Raw genomic sequence first — 27,195 nt, forward strand, 5'->3', positions numbered from 1 at the left:
TTCATCCCTGCACTTCCTGCTGTAGTCCAAACCGACCGTTCGCTGTAGACTTTGAAAGGGAACTTCTGTTAAATAAAATATCTCCCTTGGCATTGAACTTTGAGCTTTATAATTTTACAGGTATTATTTATGCTCTAACAGGAACATTACACACTAACTAAAGTTTGAAAGATGTGATCGAGAAGAATAGAATCTTTAAACAAAACTCTGAATGTATTTCATGGATTTTGTGCCACTTACCTGACAAACTTTGACAAATCCAGTGTTAGTTCTTGTCAAAAGTGCTCACTGTATCAACCTGGTATCTTGTAAATACTAGAACGGACTGCTACACATGGAAATCGCATAGAACACCTTATAAACCTTTCAAGACCACCACCTCTGAAGTCATAGTTTATATAATGGATGTGATATTATACTTAATTTAAAACAAAAAACTTCAGCACTATCCATAATCCTATAGAAAGATTCACTATCAGAGTGCTTCACAGAAATTAATAGTTTATTTATTCCCAAATACTGTATATCAGGGTTGCAAAACTCAGTTTCTTGAGGGCCAGAGCTTCAACCCTATTATATATATTAATGTACATTTACTGTGTGTGCGTGCATGTGTAAACTTAGCACTTTGGTTATATATATTTAGAATCTTAACCACAACAAAACATATTTTATGTTTAGAAATAGATTTAAGTTATACTCATAAAAAGCACCAATAAACTTAAATCTAAACCTTGTTACAATTACCACAAGCCTGATGTAACATCTGCAGTAGATTAACATGCTCTTCCTAATGCTCTGCACAGAGTTTGGAGCAGCTAACTGAACGCTGTGAGTGCGCCCTCACCCTGCTGGGAGATGCATTGCAGTCTATGGACAAAGAACCACTACCTGACTGTATTAAGGTTAACAGCGTTTGATGAAAATATGATTTGCTGTCTTCTTAAAATGTCAATACTTAATTGTTTGTATAATATAAATATATTTGTTATGCACCAACTATTCAGATGCTGACTGATTAGTTACTAGACTATTTGTAATAACTCATTCTTTTTCCCTGTAGAATGTTCCCAGCAGTGCTGACAAACACAGACAGTTAATGACAAGCATTCTCACTGACCAGCGGTTGACAGAGCTGCAGCAGAGGGGCGGGGCATGGCTGGCAGGCCTGGCTAATGGAACATCAGGGTTGGCACAGAAATCACCAGACTGCAAGTATGAACAGAATAGAGAGATAATATTTAATACCCTAAAATTAGTTCACAGTTTACATAGTTTCACTTAAATGTAGTCTGTTGTTTAAAATCTGGAATGTTGCTAACGTAATTTTGCTTTTTGCTTTTAGGGCTGCATTAGCAGTGACCTCTAACCTATATGACAGTGTGGATGATGCGCTTCACCGGCTGGTGCGTGTGTCCAATCAGAGGGGTCGTGACCTTGAAGCTCTTGGGAGATTGGCTACACTTGTGGATAAACTGGACAAGGTACTGTGTGTGTGAGGATAAAGAGAAGATTTGTCAACTGAATATTAATCAGGTTGTAGTTAGGAATTATTTTAGACCATCAGACAGAAAGACAGACATATATTACATTTACTTAAGTTTCTCAAGTAATCCAGAAGACCTTTAAGGACTTCCAGGCAGACGAGCAATGATGTCAGAGATCAAATTTAAATGTGCAATAACAAAAATAAATTGTAAATGAAAAAAGACAAATAAATGAGTCAAGTAAATATCAAAATTGTAATAGCAAGATAAAAACTAATCTAAGCATTAATATCCAAAGTATTGTATCTAACAGATGCAGTTTGTGAAGATCAGAGTATAGATTAAAAAAGGCCAAAAAGAAGTAAGATATTTGCAGAATGCCAGGAGAGGAAGGAAAAGCAGAAGAAAAAGCACAAAGTGTTCTAAAACTAAACATTTTATATGACGCGCCTACGTAACAGGAAGGGACTAGGGAAAGAACCTATTGAACTTCTTTGTACTTGTCTTGCAAACATTTAATGATCCAGGTCTTATTACCACCATGGTCCTTGTGAGGCACTTGAAATAACTTAATTAGCAATTGTGATTTAAAAACCTTTAAGATCTCTAAGAGAATATTGCAGAGATAACTTGCATTATCTCATGTTTGTAGAGATGGTTCATCACATAATCAATTCTGATAGAAAATCCCCCGTCAACAGGATGAACCCCTTAATCTTACAGCACATAAGAGACAAAATGGAGTTACATTTGAGAATGATCAAACAGAGTATATGGTAGGATATACATTATATTGCCAAAAGTATAGAGGGTATGCACCGACGTCACTTTCCCGCCGGAACACGCCCCCTCAGCCAGGGCTGGGTGACAGAAGAGCTGCTGCATGACTAGATTTAATAGGGGAAAACACGAGTAAAACAAACGGTTGTCAGATTAACTAAAGGTTGGACTTGATATAGTGTTCCTTACAATTTACCAAAGATCCAGTGATCCATGGATATTGACATGAAGCCAGGAGTCGTTTTGTCCTGACATTTATGAGTCTGATTTTCGATACATAATTTTGTATCCTCTTCAGTCATCACAATTTATAGAGTGAATCCTGCATGTATATGGGTCACTATATTGAAGCAAGTACGTGGCTGCTTGTCAAGAATGGAAAACAAAAGTTTTATTTGAATTCTGAACATAGACCTATTCATAACAAATAATTATATTTCCTAGAAAATGCGCAAAGAGCGCTCCCTTTATAATCACGAAAATCTGTCACCCATTAAATATACGCAGTCTCACAAAGTTCCACAGTGAAGCTGGTATACAATGAATCTCTTCACAATGTCTGCACCATAGACTGTAAAAAAGGTCTGCCTTTACAGATACGCGTGCGTTAACTAAACTCATCACCAAGACAAACACTAAACGGTGAGAGATTCCAAAATCAACACCTGTGATTGGCCAACTGCGTTGTAGAAATCTACAAAAATGTCTGTGATTGGCTACATAACTCACCGAAGTGAAACACGTTGGAAATGTGATCATTTGACGAGTGCAATCTTTATTAAAATATGCTATTATTACAAATAATCTTTTTGCCACTCAGTAGGGCGTAATTGCAGTCGCTCCAGCTGACGGTGACGCCACGTGTATTCCCTCTATTGGGACACCCCTCCAGATCATTGAATTCAGGTGTTCCAATCACTTCCATGGCCACAGGTGTATAAAATCAAGCACCTAGGCATGCAGACTACTTCTATAAACATTTGTGAAAGAATGGGTCGCTCTCTGAAGCTCAGTGAATTAAAGCGTGATAGCATAGGTTGCCACACTCCTAAACCTTGTGGAAAGCCTTCCCAGAAGAGTTGAAACTGTAGTAGCTGGGTGGGCCAACTCCATATTAAACCCTATGGATTCAGAAAGGGATTCCATTAATGTTCATATGGATGTTAAAGTAGGCATCCCAATCCTTTTGGCAATATAGTGCATGTAATGCATGTAGTGTAAATAGTTAAAGAAATCAATAACATGTAAAATAATAATCATGTAACATAAGGAATATATTGATTAATGCTGATTAAATGAATACATGGAGGGTATCAATGACTAGATTTAATTAAAAAAAAGATTCATAAGATTCATAAAAATGAAAAATCAATAAGACAGACATTAGACATCAATGAAAATAAGAAATTAAATAAATTTAAATATGAAATATTTAACATAAACCATAAACAGTGTTTTATTAGGGTTGTAACTCAACTCTCAAGACCTGGAGTTGAATTATTCTGCAGTGTCAACTTTGCTGATTATAATGGGAATGTTCGAGAGAGTCCTGAACAATGGATTCATCCTGAACTGTGTAAACAAACAGTCACGTGAAACTGTGTAAACTTGCAGCTTTGTTGATTATAATGGGAGCATTCCAGTTTTGATGAATCATGTCCCTCACTTGCCGTAAATGTCTGCTTTGTTTTTTAAGCCTTTGGGAGACTCATGCTGACCATTTAGTCAGTGTGTTGAATTACTTATACAATACCATGTACAAAAGCTATAAAGTCATTCAGAAACAGCTGAAAATGTCATGCACGAATGATATAAATTATATTAAAGGAAAGGTTGACATCAAAATGAAAAGCAACATAGAAGATTTGTTCTCTATATGTTTTATGCACTATATTATATATTACCATAATAAGTCTGAAATGGCTGTTGTTTTTTTAACTGAATATATATATATATACACTACAATCAGGCATAACATTATGACCACCTTCCCAATATTGTTTTGGTTCTCCTTTTTGCTGCCTAAACAGCTCTGTGGTATCTGGCACCAATATGTTAGCAGCAGATCCTTTAAGTCCTCTAAGTTGTGAGGTGGGACCTCTATGGATCAGAAAACACAACACCTTAAACTCATTGTTGTGCTCCTCAAACCATTCCTGAGCCATTTTTGCTTTGTGGCAGGGCGCATTATCCTGCTGAAAGACACTACAGCCACCAAGGAATAAGTTTCCATGAAAGGGTTTACACATAGTCTGCAACAATGCTTAGGTAGGTGATATGTGTCAAAGTAACATCCACATGGATTATAGGACCCAATGTTTATCAGCCAAACATTGCCCAAAACATCACACTGCCTCTGCCGGCTTAATTTCTTCCCATAATGCATCCTGGAGCCATGTGTTCCCCAGGTAAGTGAGGCACATGCACTCGGCCATCCACGTGATGTAAAAGAAAATGTGAATCATCAGACCAGGCCACCTTCTTTCATTGCTCCGTGTCTCAGTTCTGATGCTCTGATCAGCATGGGCATCCTTACTGGTCTGCGGCTATGGATCCCCATACACAACAAACTGCGATACATTGTGTATTCTGACACCTTTCTCTCAGATTGCTTCTTGAGCAATCTGAGCTATACGTCAGCCTTCTCTCCCTGCATGCATCAATGTGTCATGACCCTGTCACCATTTCACCACTGTTTCTTCCTTGGACCACTTTTGATAGATACTAACCATTGCTGACTGGGAACACCCCACAAGAGCTGCGGTTTTGGAGATGCTCTGATCCAGTCATCTAGCCATCACAATTTGTCCCTTGTGAAACTCGCTCAAATCCCTATACTTGCCCATTTTTCCTGCTTCTAACACATCAACTTAAAATTCACTTGCTGCCTAATATTTCTAACTTACTAACAGGTGCCGTGATGAAGAGATAATCAGTTTTATTTACTTTAACTTTCAGTAGTCATAATTGTATGCCTGATCGGTGTGTATACACACGGTGTCTAAAAAATAAATTAAAGCTAAATGTAATTGTAGAAATTATTATTTATTTAAGTTGGTTGCCAAGGTGATGCAAATTATATTTTATTTCAATTAACAAAAACAAATAGTTTTAGTTAATAATAACAGCACTGCAACCAGTACATTTCTTCTTTTGTGTTTAATGAAACAATGAAAGTAATGCAACATGAGGAATGACATGAGGGTAAATAATAAGTAAATAATGACAGAAATTATTATTTTTGGTGAACTATTCCTTTCCTAATGGAAATAAATACAGTTACATGTTTGCTCATAATTATGCAGTCCTAATACATGTATTTCATCACAAATTACATTGACTACTTGTCTTTATCTCTCTCCCCCCCCCCCCCCCCCCCTCTCTCTCTCTCTTTCTATGTTTGTGTGTCTGTTGGCTGTAGTGTGAGAGAGACATAGAGCACATACAGGAGCAGCTAGAGGACTATAAACACCCTCCTCTGTCTCTCAGCAGACTGTCACTCAAACAGCACAAGTTCAAGAGCTTCAGAGACTCTGCTATGGTCAGTGTGTTTGACAACTACATCTGAAATATTTTCATATACAGTATGTTCTGAGATGCTTCTCATTTTCACATTTGTTATTTGATCTAGCCTATTCCACTGATGTGCAGCTCACGATCAGCTGGATTTGCATATGTGTGTGTGTTTATAGGAGCTTCACAGTGAGACACTGGTGTTGCTGGCAGAGGTGGAGAACTGGTCTGAGCTGGATTGGTCTGGTTTCAGAGCCGTGCTGGACAAACTCCCTCCAATAAGGGAAAAAGTGCGAGACATGTCTCACCTTCTGTCGGACTGCTGGACACAGCTGGACAACACACAACGACTGCTGTCTACACTTACTGAAGTAAATCACAAACAAATACACACACACAGGTATTAATTTGAAGAGGAAAAAAAATGGCAATGGGAAAATAAACTTACAGTTTGTATGAAATTTTAAATAAGTAAAAAAAAAAAAAATATATATATATATATACCAACTTTAATTCTTAGAACATTTACCTTACAAATTATGTCGTTTTCAGAATGTTTAGATTTTCCAGTAAAAATGCTGATCGAAGGTGCGGTCACATTTAACAGTGCTCTGTGAAAGTTTGTGGGTGAGTTTCGAATGACGGTTAAAAATTATTGACAATGGACCTTTTTTGGCTGCAAAATATCACAGAAAATTTGTGAGTGTGACCGCCCCTTAGGGAACTTATTGTTTTTTGCAGTCTAAAGGCATTTTCTTAGGTGTTCTCAATTGTTTGGATCACACCGTATACCATTATTGCAATATATAATCATTTTTTGGTGACCCAATCCTACGTATACACACTTATGCCAGTCATGACTAAATCTCCATTCCTCCCCTGCAGGCATCTCAGTGGTGTGATGTGGTGTCGTCGTCCTCTCCTTCCTCATCCTCGTCCTCTCCTCTCTCATCTCTGCCTCCTATCCCTCCATCACGTTTCCAGGATGCTCGCGCTCTTGCACTGGATCTTGGAGGAGGGGCTTTGTTGGATCTCTGGTCCCAGACTCTGGAGCGCTATCAGAAAACACTGGCTCAGTTTAAGAGCCGAATCCTGCAGGCGGAAAGAGGCTCGTCTACAGTCCAGGGTCAGGAGCAGGACTCCGGGGGACGAGGGAGGACTCCTGCTCCCAGCACATCCAGCCTAGGGGATTTAGAGGGGGAAATTGAGCCGGACTGGTGCCCTGGAGGAGGAGGAGAGGGGGTCATGCAGTCCTGGGGTTCACTGGCGTCTCTCTTCAGACCACAAAACTGCTCAACACTCAAAATTGGAGAGGAGAAGAAGAAAGATGGGGTGAATCCAGGAGGGGGGAAGTTTCTGCAAAATCTGCTGCACCCAGCCAAAAAAAATGTTAGTATTTTAGAATGAGAGAGTTGCAGTCGTGTGTTCAACATCCAACATAAATGTTTTTGCTACTCCTGTCAACGAAAGGTGAATTGAGAAAACGACCTAGAAAAACACCAAGCAACACCCTAACAGTGATCTAGAAACCACTTAACAACATCCTATCAACCACATAACATTATCCTGGAAACCATCCAGAATGCTCTATGACCCTCCAGCACTATAGCAAACACCAGGACATCAAAAACTGGTGTTCACCCTAGCATCTAACACTTTAGTAGACATCAAAAACTAGAAACTGTTCAGAAACACCCTAGAAGCCGCATAGCAATGCCCTAGCAACTTGATAGCAACACTCTAGGAATAAAGAACACCTTAACCAAACTGCAACAACCTGGCCACTACCAACAACTGCAACATACACCTTAGCACCTTAGCAGCATAAGCATAACAATTCCCTGGGATCCACTCAGAACACTCTAGCAACCATGTAGACTGCCCTAGCAGCTTTAAAATAACTCTCTAGAAACTGTCTGGCAACCTGGGAAATCCCACAGCACCGTAGCAACCATCTAGAAATTGCTTAGCAACACCCTAGAAACCACATAAAAACACAATGGAAACTACCCAGAACACCATAACAACCAAATAGCAACACTAGCAACCACAAATAAACATTTTGAGAACCATTCAGAACACAGTAACAATCATATAGCAGTACTCTGGAAAACACATATAACCCCCTATCAACTGCTTAGCAATACCCAAGCAACTGTACATCAATGTCCTGGGAACCACCCTAAACACTCTAGAATCTTTTAGAAAACCCATGTAATCTCACAGCAACCCTAGGAACCACCAAGAACACCCTGCAAACTGCATAACAATATTGTAGCAGCCAAACCAACACTCTAGTAACTCCTTAGGAACAACACACTAGAATAAGAACACACTAGAAACTGCTCAGCAACACCCTTGCAGCTGCAAAGATCTTGTTAGGACATGTGGATTTAAACCATGTTGAAAGTCATATAAAATGTACTTGTCAAAATGCAAGTAAAATCTGTCAGCTGGCTGGACAAGTGTCAATTTTGTTTTTGTCTTGAGGTAAATGAGATTTTATGTTAAAACAAATAATTACATGCAATTGTCCTGTTATAGCCCACAGATGCACCCCTCCCTCCCAAACCCCCCCGGAAGCGGCATCCCAGTTTTGACCTTCAGGCTCTACTGGCCCCGCGCCGTTCAGCCGGCATGTCTAAACCCGCCGAGTCTACATCTGGCCAGTCTTCTCCGCTATCTTGGTTGGGCCGTAAGGCTTTGACAGATCCCATCCTTACGGCAGGAGTGACAGCAGCGGTTCCAGGATGGAGGGATACTGCTGGAGGAGGAGTGCTCATCAGAGGAGTGGAGGTCAGCAGTAAGGAAGTGGTGGATCATACAGGCTTCACGCGCCAACATGTGCTTCTCAGTCGCACTGAAAGAGAGACAGGGGTGGAAAGAGCTGGAGCAACCGCACAAAGGTGAGTGTGGCAGGTTTCTCTTCGGAAATCAGATCCTAATTCATAGGAACCATTTAGCAATGCCCGGGGAACCTCCAAGAGCACCATATCAGCCACTAAAAGAAACCCTACAAACTGCAGTAAAGCACTAGCAAATGCATACCAACACTCTAGTAACTCCCTAGTAACCTCTCACAACACATTAGAACTAGCCTAGCTACACACAAGCAACTGTATTGCAATGCCTTAAAGGACTACTCTGGGGAATTTAATCTTGATCGTTATATCTTTGTGAGTACAGTCTATAGAAAAACCCCAAACCAGATTGGTGCTTGCAACACGGAGCTATTACAGTTAATGCCCAGAGCTCCCACTCAGCTAAAACAGCAGTTATGGGGGCATAAACGTAAAGGGTGTATTTGTGCCTCTTAACAGACACAAAATGCAATTCAAATGTATGTCCAACATGAACAGGGCCCTTACATGACAACGAGATGTGTTTAGCCACTTAGCCATTGTTAGAATTCACCTAAATAGTGTTTTAGACGGCTAGCTCTATCTCGCGCTGAAGTCCCGTGGGAACGCAGTTGTAGCCGAAAAAAAGCAAATAGTCCAGTTGGGAAGAGCGTTGTGTGTGTAAAGCATGATGATTTTATTACTGCACATCTTTCCTCAAGCCTGTCATCTTTCCTGTGTGCCCAAATGGAAGGATAAATAAAGTTTGCATTACTTGGCTCCACAGTGGTTGCACCCGTCTTTAACCACGGAATGGCATTTTCTTCAGTCGGCCCCGCTGTGTTTGGTCTGTGTAAGTTAGTCATCCTTGTCAAAGTGTTCGCTGCAAATTTTTCAATCATTGGTCAATTTGACGGCAACAAAAAGGGAGTACCCAGATTTTTAAGACAACAGGGAGATAAGATCAATGACAAATAAGGCATTCCAAGATCAGTTTTCATGAAGAAAGTTAATTTAGATTGAGTCATCTATTATTTTGATAACTTTTTCCTCACTTTTTATCTCTCTCTATCACAGCAAGCTATATTTACAGTGGTGTCGGCTCGTCAGCACAGAGAGGCAGTATGTCGCTGTTCTTAAAGGTGTGGAGGAAAACTACTTGCCCCTCCTGGAGTCTTCAGATGTCCCATCTACACTAAGAGGAAAGACAGAGTCACTCTTCAGTAACTGGAAAAGTCTCTCTGCCTTCCACTCGCAGTTACTCCTCCCTGCCATGGAAAGCGCGCTCTCCCAGACTCTACAGCAGACTGATTGTTTCAGTAAATTTGTGAGTAACATCTTATACTAGCGTGTACAGTGTCTGGCTCCAAAATCACATATTTTCCTACTAAATAGTAGGCAATGAACAGATTGTGACAAGAGTAGTATGTTCTAATTTACATTACTCAAATAGAGTGGGCAAAAAGTACTTTGATGCACACATTCATACTATATAGAACATACGTTTTAGCAGTCGAGAAGTAATTACTTATTTACAATTATTTACAGAAAGTATGCTATTTTAGATCAGGGTGTCCGCTGGGTCTTAAAAAGTATTAAAAGTTGATAAATCCATTTTGGGAAAATTAAGACCCTTAAAAGGTATTAAAAAGTCTTAATCACGATTGTATGAGGTATTACATTTTGTTCAAGCTTTGTCAAAAGAGTTTGACTCCAAAAAGTATTCATGAATATATTTATATTCATCCCCATAAGTATTAAAAAAAAAACAGTGTGCTCAGTCTGAGATCGGCTCAGTCTGAGATCGGCTCAGTCTTTAAGGCGCCAGGGATGGAAATTAGCACTCGCCACCAGCCAAATGTGGGTGATTTTGAGTTGGCACTTAAATGGACAATCTCACACAAGAAGTATGTCAACACATGACCATCTTGATGAGTATCCTAGCAGACAGTCTGAATTGGCTTAAGTGAACTGTATAGTAGGCCTATACAAGGTCGAGAAAGACGAGCATATCCCTGCATTAGGTCTGTTTAATGTCAAACAAAAAATAAGGACATCACTCAATGCTCTTGATTGAAAAGCTTTTGTAAGTTTAATAAGGATTAATCTTTCATTTAAACAGTTAAATATGCAGTTATTTTACATTTAATTACTTTCTTCAATTTCTGTACCGTTCTGCAGGCCAGTAGGCCTGTACATTATTATTAAATGTGCACATGAGTGAGGTCGAGTTAAACATTTTAGTTTTAATTTTATTTTTATCAGTTCATGTTTTGTGTGTGTATAAGAGAGAAAGAGAAAATGTCAGTATTGCATTGAGACTTGGGATTAAATAAACTGCTTAAGTATTGTAGAGCTTGTAGAATTAATTTTCACATGCGGTTACACATTGTCGGTTAAAAACAAAAAAGTGGCTGGTAAAAACATTGAGTGGTAGATTTTGAAAAAAGTTCATTTCCATCCCTGGCTCACGCCGTCTACGGGTGACGTCACGTATTTCGCGAAATGGCCAGTTAGGTAATGTGTCGCCCCATACGTTGCGAAACAGATATGCACTATAAACAATACAAAATTGGCCTAGAGATTTTAATTCTACATTCTATTACAATTGTTTATTAAAGGTTTGTTGCCGATTAGAACTTAAAAGTGCGATGAGGTCTTAAAATGTTTTGAGATGGTCTTTAAAAAGTCTTAAAAAGGTATTGAAATTAACTTCAGGACTCCTGCATACCCTGTAGATGCAGCAAGTGATTTTTTCCCCCAAATCAGCTAAGTGCAATCCCTACCCACAGATAAGGGCTGGACGATAATGGTTAAAATGATAATCCCGATTATTTTGCTCAAAATCATAATAACTATTATTGATCACGATTAGTCTGTCAAAAAGGGTAATGTTGTTTACCAACCTACACTTCACCCAAAAGGTCTGTAGGTGGCACACTGACTTAATTTAACCAACTATGATAACCATTATGGTAAATCAATATAGCACTTCTAAGAGTACTTCAATTCGACGCAGTAAAAAGTCCCGACTGAAAAATCCTCCCTCACATATTTTGTCATACAGAATACCATTTTTTATTCATTTCTCACTGAATTATTCGATATAAAAGAGTTAAAACGTGCAGACCTCTCTCTGTGTCTCTTCTTAATGATATGTGTCAGATATCATTCATCATGCGTTCATTTGCCCTCTGAGGTGTCAGTCTTATGACACATGCTCAACATTGCCCTCACATGACGCGCTCCTCCTGTGTGGACACTTCCTCATTCTGGTTCTGTGAAGAACGAGCCTATTCTTCATTTCTACGCTCAAACAAAGAAGCTAATAAACACATGATAACTATAGAATAAGGTTTTTGTTTGATTGTTCATGTGATTTCAGCTATTTTATATTAATAATGGATGTTTACATTATAACTGCTAACAGGTGTAGCGATTAGCTCCATATAAAATGATAAATATAACATGTTTTAACATCATCATATGAATGAAATCCCCATTTTACTGTGCCAGTAATACAATTGTGAAAATAATACAAGCACTCTATGGTGGTCTAAAGTGACATAAAAAATGAAGGTGTAGTAAGAGCGATTAAGTGCCCGCACTCAGATGAGGTATGTATCAACTCGTTTTAGTTAAGAGAATAACATAGTTTAATATGAAAAAGCGGTGAACTATCCCTTTAAGCGTTTTCTTAATGGGAGGAAAATTAAATGCGTGGCGTTTCTATTCAGGGTTCATCTGCTTTTCTGTACATAGTATGCTTTATTATGGTGTTCACTAGGTGTGGTTTGTTAATAACACAGTCTTCGTTAATTAAGCCACTTTAAAGCTACACTGTGTAACTTTTTTAGTTTATTCTTAGCTAAAAACACTTAGTTCTTTCAAAAATAGATGTGCTCATTAATGTATATTTACTTCTTTCAAGTAATAAAGTATTTTCACAAGTTTATAATATGCCATTGAAAATACATACGGGTGAGGGTTCGAATGCCGGTCGCCATGTTGCCCCTCCATCTTGAAAGTACATTAGCCAAAGAGGGACATACCCTTCAATTCAAGCTTCGCTTTTCGCGTTTTAACACTCGATGGCAGTCATGAACGAGGTCGAACTGGAAGCCATGTTAATCTTGGACTAAATCGGCCACCGTAGGAGTTAAAACGAAATTGGAATTGAGAGGAACAGAAACTAATATTCACAGGATTGTCATATACCTTTACACCGCTAGATGGAGGAAAATATCACACAGTGTAGCTTTAAGCTTTTTTCACATTTTCATGTTGCGTTTGAGAACGCCCCAGTGGCGATATCATTTTCAACTGGTTCACGTTAAGTAAAACTGCTAACTCCTTTAGGAACTTGAAAAGATAAAACGGCAAAACTCGTAATATTATTTACAATAATTCTAAATTAGGTTCTGTTTCCCGATTGAATTGTCATATCGGTTGCAAAGGTGCATTTATTCTGCAAACAGTAAGATCCGTGCATTTGTTGAAATTTGTCGCTGAAGATTTGATCATGGCAGACTTAGTCACACAAATAGCACAAGTGTCTTGTGAAGAAACAAAGACTAGCTGTATGACAGTCACCAAAGCAAAATTCCGCTGTGTAGATTGCTAAACTCCAGCGTTTGTGTTTGTTTTCAACTTATCAGCGCTTCTTCCCTGTTTAGAGGGAGCGCGTGCAGAGGGTTGCCAGATTGCACAGATGAAGTAAAATACTGTTAAAGGATATCCTTTTAAGGAGAAAAGCTCTATTTGGGGGATTTAAGCTCTTCGCATCTGGCAACCCCAAGCATGACTGCTCTGCTGTGGCGGCTCGTTATCAACGCAAACCCCAAAGAAAAAAACACGTTTTAAGGATAAATAAAGAGCGGGCCAATATCGTGATGATTATTTGAAATCAATCGACAGAAGTATGATTTATCGTGCAGCCCTACCACAGATAAAGATTTCATTGGTCATGTCAATCAGTTATCTGGCTATCACCAGACCAAGCTCAATTTAAAATTGAACATTGGTCAAATTCTCTTGCATTATTTTCCTGTTCAACACTGTGAATCTTCTTTGAAACAATCAGCATTGTAAAAAGTGGGGGAGAGCAGGGGCGAAAGTACCATTTTTCAGAAAAACATCATTTTAAAAGAAAATGTTTTAGACAGAGATATATTTGCTCTGGTCAATAACTCACAAGTGTGGTCTATCAATAGCAGGTGGTATTTTGGACAAATGCAGAACGACTAAAGTATAATTTCACTTTGAACATAAGATGCAGATTGTTACTTTTGACCCCATCAGTTGGGACGAAAGTAACACACAGGTGGGTCAAAAGTAACACAACAATATAAGCTAGATTATTTTGTGTTGCTCTTGTTTTTATTAAACATACCTGACTATGACCTTATTAATATTTAAGTACAAAAATATTTTGTAGCTACTTTCTTTGCAAAAAAAAGTATTAAATTACATTTTCATTTAAAATTTTAAGTTTAATGAAATGGTTAAAATATAACCGACAATACAAACTTGTAGGTTTAGAATATTTTTTTTCAGTGTCCATTTTAATAGTTTTTTTTCTTCAACAATATGAACAATATAACAATTACATTAGCATAATATGCATTTTATATATATATATATATATATATATATATATATATATATATATATATATATATATATATATATATATATATATATATATATATATATAATAGCGGGGCAAAAGTAACAAGTGTTTTGTTTTACTTTTATACTGAAAAACTCTGAAAAGACAAACCTTCAGGATGTGTAACAGCAATTAATTATCTGTAGAGTTATCATTTCTGTGAAATAATGAAATTTGCTTTGTTACTTTCGTCCCGCGTTACTTTCGCTCCGGTTCTCCCCGCTATATAAATAAAGGTGACTTGACTTGACATAACCATTACAAATAGGCAATGGGGTCCAAACTTTAGGTAGCGTAAAAAAAATTCCAATGAACTCCAGTGGTTTAATCCAAGTGTTCTTGGAAAATTATTACTTTAACACAATATTTATTTTCTTCAAACATCACGTGTCATATTTCTTCTGCTATTCACTGACACTTTGTTTTATTAGTAACTAAATACACTATTTGTTGTTACCCTCATTAGTCAAAATTGTTGTCGTAAATAATGCCACAGACAACTGAGGAACAGTTATAATTTGTGCAAAAATGTGTATCATTTGCACATAAATAAATGTAAATGATGTATGATTAGGAAATGGAATGGATTTACAAATTGTAATATTATAACGGCTAGCTATATTAAAAAGGCTAATAAAATAAAATCTATACATAAAAAGCATTTAAAAAGTAGCAAAAATAAATGATGAAGGAATGGCAAGTTTTTTTAAACTAAAAAGCAAAAGGAAAAAAAGCAAGATTTAATTTGGCCTTCATATAACATGTTTCAATTAAAAACAAATCAAACTAAAAAACAGCACCAGGAACTGAAGTTGAAGAAACACCTCGATGCGAGGTTAACTGTAAATATTTACAAGAATGTTATGAATTATGAAATCTTGGTATAAGATATGATCCATATGAATACTTAGACTCTCATGCTGGACACTCTCTCTGCTCCACAGAAGGATCAGTTATTTCTATATTCCCACTACATCCGTACGAGACCTGAGCCGGATGCTCTGCTGATCAGCCAGGCTGCTGACTTCTTCAGGGTGAGAAATCAATAACATACTTTAATTGAATTGATTAATATGCCTTCAGAGGATATGCAGCAGAGGTTTAGCTGTGTACAAATGGCACATTCCACCAATAGAGTATGAAATAGAGCCTATACTTACGTTCTGTTTTTCCCACATATCTAATATTTTTGTACTACAAAAACATGAGATTGGTGCCTCTAGTGCTTTAAAGGGTTAGTTCACCCAAAAATGAAATTTCTTTCATTAATGACTCACTCCAATGTCGTTCCACACCCGTAAGAGCTCCGTTCATCTTTACACACAGTTTAAGATATTTTAGATTTAGTCCGAGGCCTTTCTGTTCTTTGAATGTAAGTGTATGCCCACTTGCTGTCCACTTCCAAAAGAACATTGTCTTCTCTTCCGTGTTCCTCAAATAAAGAATCAAACGGTCATGATTCAAGATTCGGATCGCGTGTCAAACTGGCAAACTGCTGAAATCACGTGACATTGGTGATATGAATCACGAATCAATCTGCTAATTCGTGACCATTTGATTCTTTATTTGAGGTTTGAATACAAACGTGAAAGAGAAGACAATGCTGAATAAAGTCATATTTTTTGGTATTTTTGGACCAAAATGTATTGAACAGAGGTCTTACGGGTGTGAAACAACATTGGGGTGAAAGAAATTTCATTTTTGGGTGAACTAACCCTTTAAAAAAGTAATAGGATTCCAGTTTATGCCCTGCCCTGCCCTTGTGAAACAGTAGTACTTATGGAAATAGGGACCCACTTTATATTAGGTGGCCTTAACTACTATGTACTAACATTCAATTAATCATTTGTTACAATGCACTTATTGTGTACGTGTTTTTACATTGTACTTACATTTTTAAAAATACCTGCATGTAATTACGCCTGTAATTAATTTCTGTAGTTACATTTTTAATTTCAAAGTTGGCACTTCCCTTACACCTAACTCTATCCTTAAACTGACCCACACCACCACACCTGTCCCTAACTTTACCCGTATCCCACCTCAATATCAGCAAAGGTGTTTTGCAATACAATTTGAACACAGTAAGTACATTGTACTTATTTTTTTGATGTAAATACATAGTACCTAAGGTAAAGTGGGGCCTAGAAATAGTATACTTTAAAATTATTCACTGAAGTGTGAACTGAATGTAATGTTTTCAGTTATTTAAATGCAATTAAATGAAAACATATTATAGTTCAAATTTATATTAAGAAGTTCTGAAGTTTAGAGTTCTTTTGTTCACCCACTCAAGTAGGACATGCGTATATCTTTATATTTAATTTCATAATTAATTTGATTATTGTTTTAAATATTGTTAAACTATTCTAAGCTACTTGAGCAGAGTATGGATAGGTCAGACTTACTATTCATCTAGCATATTAAATAGTGCACTTTATGTTGCACTACTATCTTTGCACACAGGGTGGCAAATGCATTTTTGACTCTCAAAATTTTCTCTCTCTCTCTCTCTCTCTCTCTCTCTCTCTCTCTCTCTCTCTCTCTCTCTCTCTCTCTCTCTCTCTCTCTCTCTCTCTCTCAGTCAAAGCTGTCTTCCTCTCTTGTTCCTGCTCCTCCGTTTCCTCAGTGTCTCTCCACTCCCATTCAGAGACTGGAGCAGTACTGCCAGACACTAGAGGAACTGGGCGGTCTTAATCCCACATCAGACTCCGCCCTCTCCAGCCTTAAACACATCCAGCAGCACGGAGCGGATCTGCGAGCCAGTGATCTCATCACGGGGTGTCCAGTAAGAGAATAGTACATTCATTCACGTCTTGAGTCTACAGTATGTCTTTGTGAATTCACAGTGAGTGTTTTACTGCAGTGCTGCCTCCTGGTGGTCAAACAAGAAAAGCTTTATGCAGTTTAAGGCACAACAGATCACCACAACATATTATTATGATAAATTATTCATGCAATGAAGTAACATTTTAACATTATTACTTTTACAGTATTTTCGTCACTTTCACACTGACTTTCATTGGCTAAGACTTTGGACAAAAAAAATTGGAACATTTTTCAAAATGTCTTATTTTTATGTTAAAATAATGGTTAAAAATATATATGTAAAATGATGGTTTGTGTGATAGTTTTGAAGTCACTTTTCGGCGTGGCTTCGGTACAGCAGGAGAGAGAAAACTAAACATTAAAATGCGTTTGTTATTTATTTTTTTTAACATTGGTTTACTGAACAAATTGTGCCTCTGTCTTTCAACAAATTCAGTAATATTAAAATTTTCTTAAGGATAAACAGTGGTTGTCATAACTTGTTTTCATGACAGATTTATTTAAACATACGTTAAATAATCAAGACAGGTTAAAAAAAGTGCATACACTTTAGTGAAACTTAAGTACATTTCATTGGTTTAGTAAATTTCTCTAGTGAACTAACAAGTTGTGGACACAGAATGACTTGCCTTTGGTAAATGTAATAGAAGGTGACATCGTTTAGAAAGCTGTTTTATTGACGTCTTTCCACAGTTGAAATTGAGCGATTCCACTTTGAGAAATTGACTAATTGAGCGATTCCACAATATATGTCTCAATAAGTTGTTCTGTATATTTTAAAATACCTGTATATTTCAACATATTGAGTGACTATGAGTGATTTTTTGGTGAACCTCTGTACGCAATGAAGTAAACTTCATTCATGTTTATTCTCTGGCAAGCAATAAGATGATGTTGTTCACTCGAACTCTGTCATGCCACATCAAAGAGCGTCAAAGCGGCATTAATTGTTTGATTTTTAAATAAATGTATAGAATTTGAGATGTGAGACTTTGTTTCTTATAGCAAGTAACAGAACACAGACCTTATTGTGATTATTGGTGGTAAATGGTGGTTGAAAGTGTTGAATGGGCTACAGCTCTGTATATTACACATGTACCGAACTTAAAAGACGCGTGCTGAAAATTATCGGTATGAATATGTGTACTGTTACACCTCTTATATCTATCTTATATATAAGTTGATATGTTAGAAGCAGGAAAAACACGCAAGCATAAGGATTTGAGCGAGTTTGACAAGGGCTGAATTGTGATGGCTAAAATGACTGGGTCAGAGCATCTCCAGAACTGCAGCTCTTGTGGGGTGTTCCTGTTCTGCAGTGGTCATTATCTATCAGAAGTGTTCCAAGGAAGAAACAGTGGTGAAATGACAGGGTCATGGGCGGCTAAGGTGGTCCGATCAAACAGTCAAGCTTCTATAGCTCAAATTGCTCAAGAAGTTAATTCTGGTTCTGACAGAAAGGTGTAAGAATACACAATGTATCGCAGTTTGTTGCATATGGGGATGCATAGCCGCAGAACAGTCAGGGTGTCCACCACTGACCCCTGTCCACTGCCGAAAACGCCAACAGTGAGCCTCTGAACTGGACTATAGAGCAATGAAAGAAGGTGGCCTGGTCTGATGAATCACATTTTCTTATACATCATGTGGATTGCCGGGTGTGTGTGCGTCGCTTACTGGGGGAACACATGGCACCAGGATGCACCATATGAAGAAGGCAAGCCGGCGGAGGCAGTGTGATGCTTTGGGCAATGTTCTCCTGGGCAAACTTGGGTCATGCATTCATGTGAATGTTACTTTGACACATACCACCTACCTAAGCATTGTTGCAGCCCATGTACATCCTTTCATGGAAACATATTCCCTGTTAGGTTGAGGCCTCTTTTAGCAGGATATTGTGCCCTGCCACAAAGCAAATATGTTTCAGAAATGGCTTGAGAAGCACAACAATGAGTTTGAGGTGTTAATTTGGCCTCCAAGTTCCCCAGATCTCAATCCACTTGAGCATCTCTGAGATGTGCTGAACAAACAAGGCCGATCCATAAAGTCCCCACCTCGAGACTTAGAAGACTTAAAGGATCTGCTGCTAACATCTCAGTGCCAGATACCAAAGCATACCTTCAGGGGTCTAATGGAGTCCATGCCTTGACAAGTCAGGGCTGTTTTGGCAGCAAAAGGGGAACTAACACAATATTAGGAAGGTGGTCATAATGTTATGCCTGATTGGTGTGTGTGTGTGGGTATATGGCAGCTCGAAATGCTGCCAACAACACCATGATAACAGGTTTTTAATTTCTAACACATTCTGGCAAGGATTTATACATTAATAGCTCTGAAAATGGCTTTGGATAAAAGCGTCTGCACAATGCACAAATAACAGTGTGATATGTATCTATTTTAATAATGTGAAACATATCTGTTAATATTTAAAAAATGTGGTTTTGTGACCCTTGAAAAACAGATCTTAATTTAGCAGGCTGTTTTATCCATAGCAATTTAAAGTACACATATTACTGGTTCATTCCCACTGGAGACACCTGAGCTGAGGTTCCCAGCTCCAGTACGGCTACGTCATGAATGAATGAACATGAGTGAACCTATAATCAATATACAGTCACCTACCACACACCAACCCACAAATGCAAATAAATATGGGTCTTAAAGAGTTAATAAAATGTTACTGACCCGTTTGCTTGTTTATATAAATATAAATATTTTCCAAGTTTAATATGCAGCATCAATACAGTGTGAACGCTGTGGTGATTTAAGAAGATCATTTTATTTCTTTAAGTAGCCTGACAAGTTAACATTTTAGCAGATCTGCTAATGCCACAGAAATTACACACTTCACCTTTAAATTGAAAAGTAAGACAGATCGTCTAATGGGACAACCGTTTTATTTGATATTCAGGGTGGACATTCAGAAAAATACTAATAAAACACCAGTGAAATTTCAAGGTTCTTGATATTACTATATTCTAACCATTTGTACATGATTTAATTTGTCCACAATGTTTCCACCACATCTAAAATGATGTGTTGGATAGCATTCTGGCATGTAATGATGCAAAATCAAAAAGTGATACAGTTGTAATTTGTATATTACAATACAAACGTATATGTAATTTTTTTAAGGGTAATTTAAGATTGAAACAATGTTAAATCATTAAAATCTTCAGCTAAAAGAATACTATATATGCTGTATATATAAAACTTGTATATATAAAACTCCTCCATATCATTCATATCAAATCACACAACAAAAAGGAGATGATGCTCTGCTGGGTTCATAAAGCATACTAAGTGATCTTTTTGAGATAGAATGATGTTAGGGGATAGAATATACAGTTTGTGCAGTATGAAAATCATTACATCTATGGAATGTCCCCATAAAACATTAAAACCCAACGTGTGTGTGTGTGTGTGTGTGTGTGTGTGTGTGTGTGTGTGTGTGTGTGTGTGTGTGTGTGTGTGTGTGTGTGTGTGTGTGTGTGTGTGTGTGTGTGTGTGTGTGTGTGTGTGTGTGTTTCAGATACCCGTGGCAGAGCGTGGAGAGCTGGTGCGTCAGGGTGAGCTGTGTGTTTGTGGTGGAGGCCGAAGGAAGAAAACAGGAATCAGAAATGTCTTCCTCTATCAGAACTACGTCATCTTCACCAAACACAAAACACCCAACCCGGGATGCAGTGTGTACAGCTTCAAACACAGCATTAAGGTACACAAAGATAATTACACACACACAAGCTGAGGGTGGGATACTAGTGTAGTGCACAGTATACTGCCTATAGTATTCTAAAACAAAAATGACAAAAGTATGAGGTGTTAAATATTACCTCGTGTATGCCTTTTAAAGTTCAGCTAATTGCATTTAATATAAATTTAAACTATAATACATTTCTATCTGTTTTATTTTATGTACAATTATTCATAACGTTTGGTAGTCTGATAATATTCAGTTCAAAAAGTAAAACTCACTTCATATACTTATATCAATGACCTGATCTTTCTTCATGTTATTGCACATACTCACTAACTGTGTTTGTTCAGACGGCTGAGATGGGCCTCACTCAGAGCGTCGGGGAGGACGGACTGAGGTTTGAGGTGTGGGTGAGACAGGTGTCTCGCACAAGGGACTGTCTCACTCTCCAGGCCGCCAGCGTGCAGGACAGAGAAACCTGGACCCATGATATCGCACAACTGCTCTGGACTCACGCCATCCATAACACAGGTCAGGAACAAACCTCTGACCTCTCACCTTTACATCACCATCTCCTCTCATCTCGGATCTCTGTTAAAAGGTTGGGTCACCCAAAAATGAAAATTACCCTATGATTTACTCACCCTCAAGTCATCCCAGGTGTATATGACATTCTTCTTTCAGATGAGTACTAGGACTTATATAAAAAAAAGTCCTGACTTGGCAGTGAACTGTTGTTTTGTTTCTGAGTCACTAAAAGTGCATCTATCCATCATATAACTGCTCCACGTGGCTCCTGGGGGCTTAGTAAAGACCTTCTGAAGTGAAGTGATTTTTTGGTGAACCTCTGTACGCATTGATTTATGGCGAAAGAGTAAGCCTTGACCCTTGAACACTAGACGCATGCGTATTGACGAATGCAGAAGCGCAGAGGATAGAGCAAAACAAAACATGAAAGTCTAAAATGAGAATTGTCACCCAAAAATGAAAATGTGATGTTCATCTGCTTAACAGGGCACCCAAGATGTAGATGTGTTTGTTTCTTCAGTAGAACACAAATGAAGATTTTTAACTCCAACCATTGCCATATAATGTATGTCAATGGGTGTTTTTCTATGAGAGTCACTATGAGAGTTAAAAACACATAGACACACGAATCCATATTAAACAGCGGCTCATGGCGATACATTATTAATTTGGCTCATGTGGTAATTTAATTTTGTCTCAGCCGTCATCTCTCAGTAGGCATGTGATGGTATACCATTTTCATTTAACGATAATTGCTGAAGCTTTTATCAAGTTATGAATTAAGTTATAAAAAGTGTTACATTAGTTACAGTAGTTATGCTTTGTTAACATTCCTTTACAGGTTACTTCACCCAAAAACTTTAATTAAGAGATTGCTCACCCTCATGTACAAACCTGAAAGACTTTGATTCATCTTTGGAACACAAATTAATATATTTTTGATTGAATTGTTGATTTAAATTTTCTGATTCTTTATTATTATTCATCACTTTAAAATAAGGTTCTATTAGTATGTTTGCTTTTTTATTGAAATGTATTTTTTTATAAAATATAAAAGTACATCTAAAGCATTTATTAATCATTTTAATTACCCTCACCCTCATGTTTTTTTCCAAACACATAAGACTTTCATTCGTCTTCGAAACGCAAATTTCAATTTTTATTAAAAATATCTTCATTTGTGTTCCAAAGATGAACCAAAGTCTTAAAGTTACTGACCTAGCCCTTTAAGTAATGTTAACAAAGCATAATTACTGTAACTAATTTAACACTTTTTTATAACTTAAATAATATCTTGACAAATTCTTCAGCAAGTATTGTTAAATTAAAAGTTATACCATCACATGCCTACTCAGAGATGACTACTGAGACAAAATTAAATTACCACATGAGCCTGATGTTTGTCAAGAAACAAAGTTATATATAAAAGTTATTATGCCAAAAATTTCCTCTGCAGTGGTGAGTGAAAAAAACGGACATCTGCGATTCGGGCTGGACCACTACTGCCTATAAATCCTAAAATTACCATACGTCACCATGTAAAATGTCAGAATAGGGTTTATGATGCATGCAGATGATGTCAAAGTAGCCAGCATACTAGGATTTTGGACAGTTACATTTTTTTACACAACTTTAGCTTAAGATTTTACTGTCAAAAATCCATTAGTTAAATACCACAAAGTTCTGCTTAATTAACTAAGTGCCCATCGTCCCTAATTAATGAGCTCTTAAATATGAATACTTTGCAGTTATTGACCTAGTTATTTATGTATAATTAAAACAACACTAAAAGGCAGTTTAATTAGACGTCTTCCGTGTGTGCGTGTGTGTGTTCTGCAGGAACTTGTCTAGGGGCAGTTTTTGGAAAAGACCAATTTGTGATTAATGATTAATTATAATGGAAAATGAAGCCGTGTCAGTCATTAAGGCATTGATTTGCATTTGCACTTTTGTCTTTTTTTATGCAAAAGAGACTCTTAAATTACACTTTATAACACATTTTATTGTTTTGTTCATTAACTATGATGTTTAATGGTGTTTTATATACTTTGGACTCTCAAAATGTATATTTATACTGCAGTCACACAGAAATAATGACTAAATCTGAACTTGAGGAGAACTGACTTCATGCAGCCCATAAAAATCCCCAGAACACAGCAGCTACCTCAGACATTGAGGCTTCAGACATGATGTATAACATTTGAAGTGTGATGTAAGTGTGCTTGTATAATTAGGACCACTGTAATTTAATGGTGTGTGTGTGTGTGTGTGTGTGTGTGTGTGTGTGTGTGTGTGTGTGTGTGTGTGTGTGTGTGTGTGTGTGTGTGTGTGTGTGTGTGTGTGTGTGTGTGTGTGTGTGTGTGTGTGTGTGTGTGTGTGTGTGTGTGTGTGTGTGTGTGTAGAGTTGTGCCTGAAGGAGTCTCTGTGTATGGGAATTTCCAGTAAGCTTCTACTGGATGTGACGGGAGCTCAAGTTTCAGAACTGGACTCCAGCTTCAGCCTGAACGACAGAGGTACAAACACACACCTAAATGCGGATTTTGCATATATTTGTATACTAGTCATAAAAACTATAACCTAACCCTATCAGAAAACTTTCTGCAAAAAAAAAGTATACCTTTTTTTTGATAAATGAAGACTTTGGGTAGGATGTCAGTTTTAGCTACAACTTTGTCCCCAAAATTTAGTTAAGTTGGACACAAACACATTTATCCCATATCCCTTCACTGCATGCAATACTCCTTGTTTTCCACCAGATGTCACTTTATCTCTCATCATATTAAAACAGTATTTTTTAAACAATGCTTAAAACGTGGTTTAAGACAAAACAAATATGTCATCACTGATCTGGACATTTTATATGAAATGTGATATGTGATGTGATGTATTTTTTTTTTTTTTTTTTTGGTAAGCCGTTTTATTTGAAATGTTCTCTGTTATTTTTCTTTTTTTTTTATTGTAATAGTGTTTATTTAATTAGCATCATCCTACCCAGGGACCACAAGATGTAAATTAAATGTAAATGTTTAAAATTCTAGCTGATTGACAGGTGTTCAAATACATCAAATACAAATACATACACAAAAATCATATATTGTGATTTCGGGATTTTTATTTTATTTTTATTATGTCTCTCACCGCAAAATAGCAGGGTGTTCAAAGACTTCTTTTACTCACTATATATATATATATATATATATATATATATATATATATATATATATATATATATATATATTGTGGCAAGGGGGGCGTGGTTCAGCGAGGTCTGCAGCGGGAGAGAGAGCCGCGGGACAAGCGGTAAGTGAGTGGATTGGAAGCAGATTAATAACACCTGTCTCTTGTTCTAGTAATGAGCGCGGAGAGGGAATAAAACCTCGGTGGAACCGGAGATCAAGGAGAGAGAGATCGGACGGTTGATACGAGCGCACAGAGACTGAGTTACCGGAAGCCGGAAGTGCCGACCCGGAAGTAATCGAGCGTCTATGAGAATCCACACCGCAGTGTGTGTTGTGAAGTTTATTACAAGTTTTGAGTTATAAATAAAGAAAGTATCAACCGTCCAGCCGACCCCCGTGTCCTCTTCCTTCCTTCCATTATCGAACTTACTACAGTGGTGCCGAAACCCGGGAAGGAAGTAGGACCGCGCCGCCGCCATGACAACACCAACGCCCTCCGCCACGCCGTTTGCGGACATCATCACCGCTCTCGCGGCCCTCCACCAGGAACAACACCAGTCCATGCTGGACCTGCGGGCGGACCAGGAGCGCCGTTTCGAGGCCATCGTCCGCGGCCAGCAAGAGGACCGCGAGAGGTTCCGGAGCTGGACAGCCCGGGAGGTTTGCACCGAAGCCGCCGGGCTCGCCAGCGCACCGGTCCACGTGCCCCTACATAAGATGGGGCCACAGGACGATCCCGAGGCCTTCATCGAACTGTTCCAGAAGGCAGCGGAGGCCTGCGGGTGGCCCCGGGCACAGTGGCCGGTGCGCCTCATACCACTACTCACGGGAGAAGCCCAGGCGGCCGCTCAACAACTGCCGGTGGCGAACCTCCTGGATTATGAAGACCTAAAGAGGGCCATCATCCAGCGGGTCGGCCGGACCCCCGAGCAGCATCGACAGCGGTTCCGCTCGCTGGCGTGGGGTGAGGCCGGTCGGCCCTTCGCGATGGCCCAACAGCTCCGGGACGAGTGCCGCAAATGGCTATTGGCCGGTGGAAGCGACGTGGACCACATCGTCGATCTGGTGGTACTGGAGCAGTTCATCGCTCGGCTCCCCAGGAAGACCGCCGAGTGGGTCCAGTGCCACCGGCCCACGTCGCTGACGACGGCCATCAACCTGGCGGAGGACCATCTGGTGGCGTGCCCGGGGGTCGGCGAGCCCCTACTAACTTCTCCCTCTCTCTCTCCCCCCTCGGTCTCTCCTTCTCGCCCTGTCCCTCTCCCTAGGTCCCGCCCTCCAGGGCCCTCTCGTATTCCCCCCAGAGGTCGGGGTGGAATGGGCCCAGGGCAATACGGGAGTTCGAGGGCCCCGCCCAGGGGGGCGGGGCTACTGGGGTCGGGCGGGGATAACGGTTCCGGTTCCACCCCCCCTCCGCGCTCATTTTCCAATCCACTCCCCGCCGCAGGGGCGGCGGGCAGGCCTGGGCTGGCCTGCTGGCGGTGCGGCGACCCGGACCATTTTGTGGACCGATGTCCGATGATGGACGTCGGGACAATGATCCGGGTCCCGGACTTCCAGCGGACCACCCCTGATCAAGCAGGAGAGTACCAAATTCCTGTGAGTATCAAGGGGGGTACATATCAGGCCTTGGTGGATTCCGGCTGTAACCAAACCTCGATCCATCAAAGCCTGATGCAACCGGGGGCATTGGATACAAGCCGCGTGGTTAAGGTGCGGTGTGTGCACGGGGATGTGGTGGAATATCCGGTTGTCCCAGTCACGATACAGTTTAGGGGAGAAAATCATAGTGTTGAGGTGGCGGTTAGTCCCCACCTCCGGCATCCGCTAATTCTGGGGACAAATTGGCCCGCCTTTCCGGCATTATTGGGGTCGTTATGCGCGGATGCCGCTTGGGAGAACAAGGCTAGGAACGGGGCGATGCGAGTGCAGGTTGGCGAGACTGATGCGGGGCCCTCGGGAACCGTTTCAGAGGAAACGAGCGGGGTCGAGAGACTGATTCTCTCGGACCGCGATGACTTCCCTCTGGAGCAGTCCCAAGATGAGACTCTAAAACATGCTTTCCAACAGGTCCGCACTATCGACGGTCAGTCCCTTCAACCCGCCTTGCCCGTCACGTATCCTTATTTTGCCATAATTAAGGATAGGTTGTATCGAGTGACCCAAGACGCTCAGACAAAAGTGGATACAACCCAGTTGTTAGTACCAAAGAGCCGCCGGGAAATGCTTTTCCAGGCGGCTCACTCTAACCCAATGGCGGGCCACCTGGGACAGGCGGCCACGCTGAATCGTTTAATGACCCGATTTTTTTGGCCAGGCATTCACGACAATGTGCGCAGGTGGTGCGCGTCTTGTCCTGAATGTCAGTTGGTGAATCCCCTGGCCTCCCCAAAAGCGCCATTGCGCCCCCTTCCATTAATGCAGGTCCCCTTCGAGAGAATTGCGATGGACCTCATCGGGCCATTAGAGCGATCCGCACGCGGACATCGTTTTGCGCTAGTTATCGTGGACTACGCAACACGATATCCGGAAGCAGTGGCTCTCCGCAACATCTCGGCGAAGAGTGTTGCGGACGCACTGTTTCGTTTAATCTCCCGAGTGGGGATTCCGAAGGAAATCCTCACTGATCAAGGCACGGCGTTTATGTCACACACGTTAAGCGAATTATACGGGT

General features: G+C 39.5%; 1 protein-coding gene across 1 annotated transcript in view; it reads left to right on the plus strand.

Moving 5' to 3' along the window:
• arhgef40 (Rho guanine nucleotide exchange factor (GEF) 40) overlaps positions 1-27,195 on the plus strand; it is an 84,424-nt gene that overhangs the window by 43,279 nt on the left and 13,950 nt on the right. Inside the window, exons 12-24 of the mRNA XM_067429011.1 lie at positions 807-905; positions 1,064-1,215; positions 1,346-1,484; positions 5,689-5,808; positions 5,960-6,151; positions 6,666-7,169; positions 8,325-8,686; positions 9,698-9,947; positions 15,236-15,325; positions 16,876-17,079; positions 20,653-20,832; positions 21,165-21,345; positions 23,745-23,855. Of these exons, the coding sequence (XP_067285112.1) occupies positions 807-905; positions 1,064-1,215; positions 1,346-1,484; positions 5,689-5,808; positions 5,960-6,151; positions 6,666-7,169; positions 8,325-8,686; positions 9,698-9,947; positions 15,236-15,325; positions 16,876-17,079; positions 20,653-20,832; positions 21,165-21,345; positions 23,745-23,855 (2,584 nt within the window). The remainder of the gene's footprint in view (positions 1-806; positions 906-1,063; positions 1,216-1,345; positions 1,485-5,688; positions 5,809-5,959; positions 6,152-6,665; positions 7,170-8,324; positions 8,687-9,697; positions 9,948-15,235; positions 15,326-16,875; positions 17,080-20,652; positions 20,833-21,164; positions 21,346-23,744; positions 23,856-27,195) is intronic.

Source organism: Pseudorasbora parva, chromosome 1 (assembly GCF_024679245.1).
Source record: "Pseudorasbora parva isolate DD20220531a chromosome 1, ASM2467924v1, whole genome shotgun sequence".
Taxonomy (NCBI): Eukaryota; Metazoa; Chordata; class Actinopteri; order Cypriniformes; family Gobionidae; genus Pseudorasbora; species Pseudorasbora parva.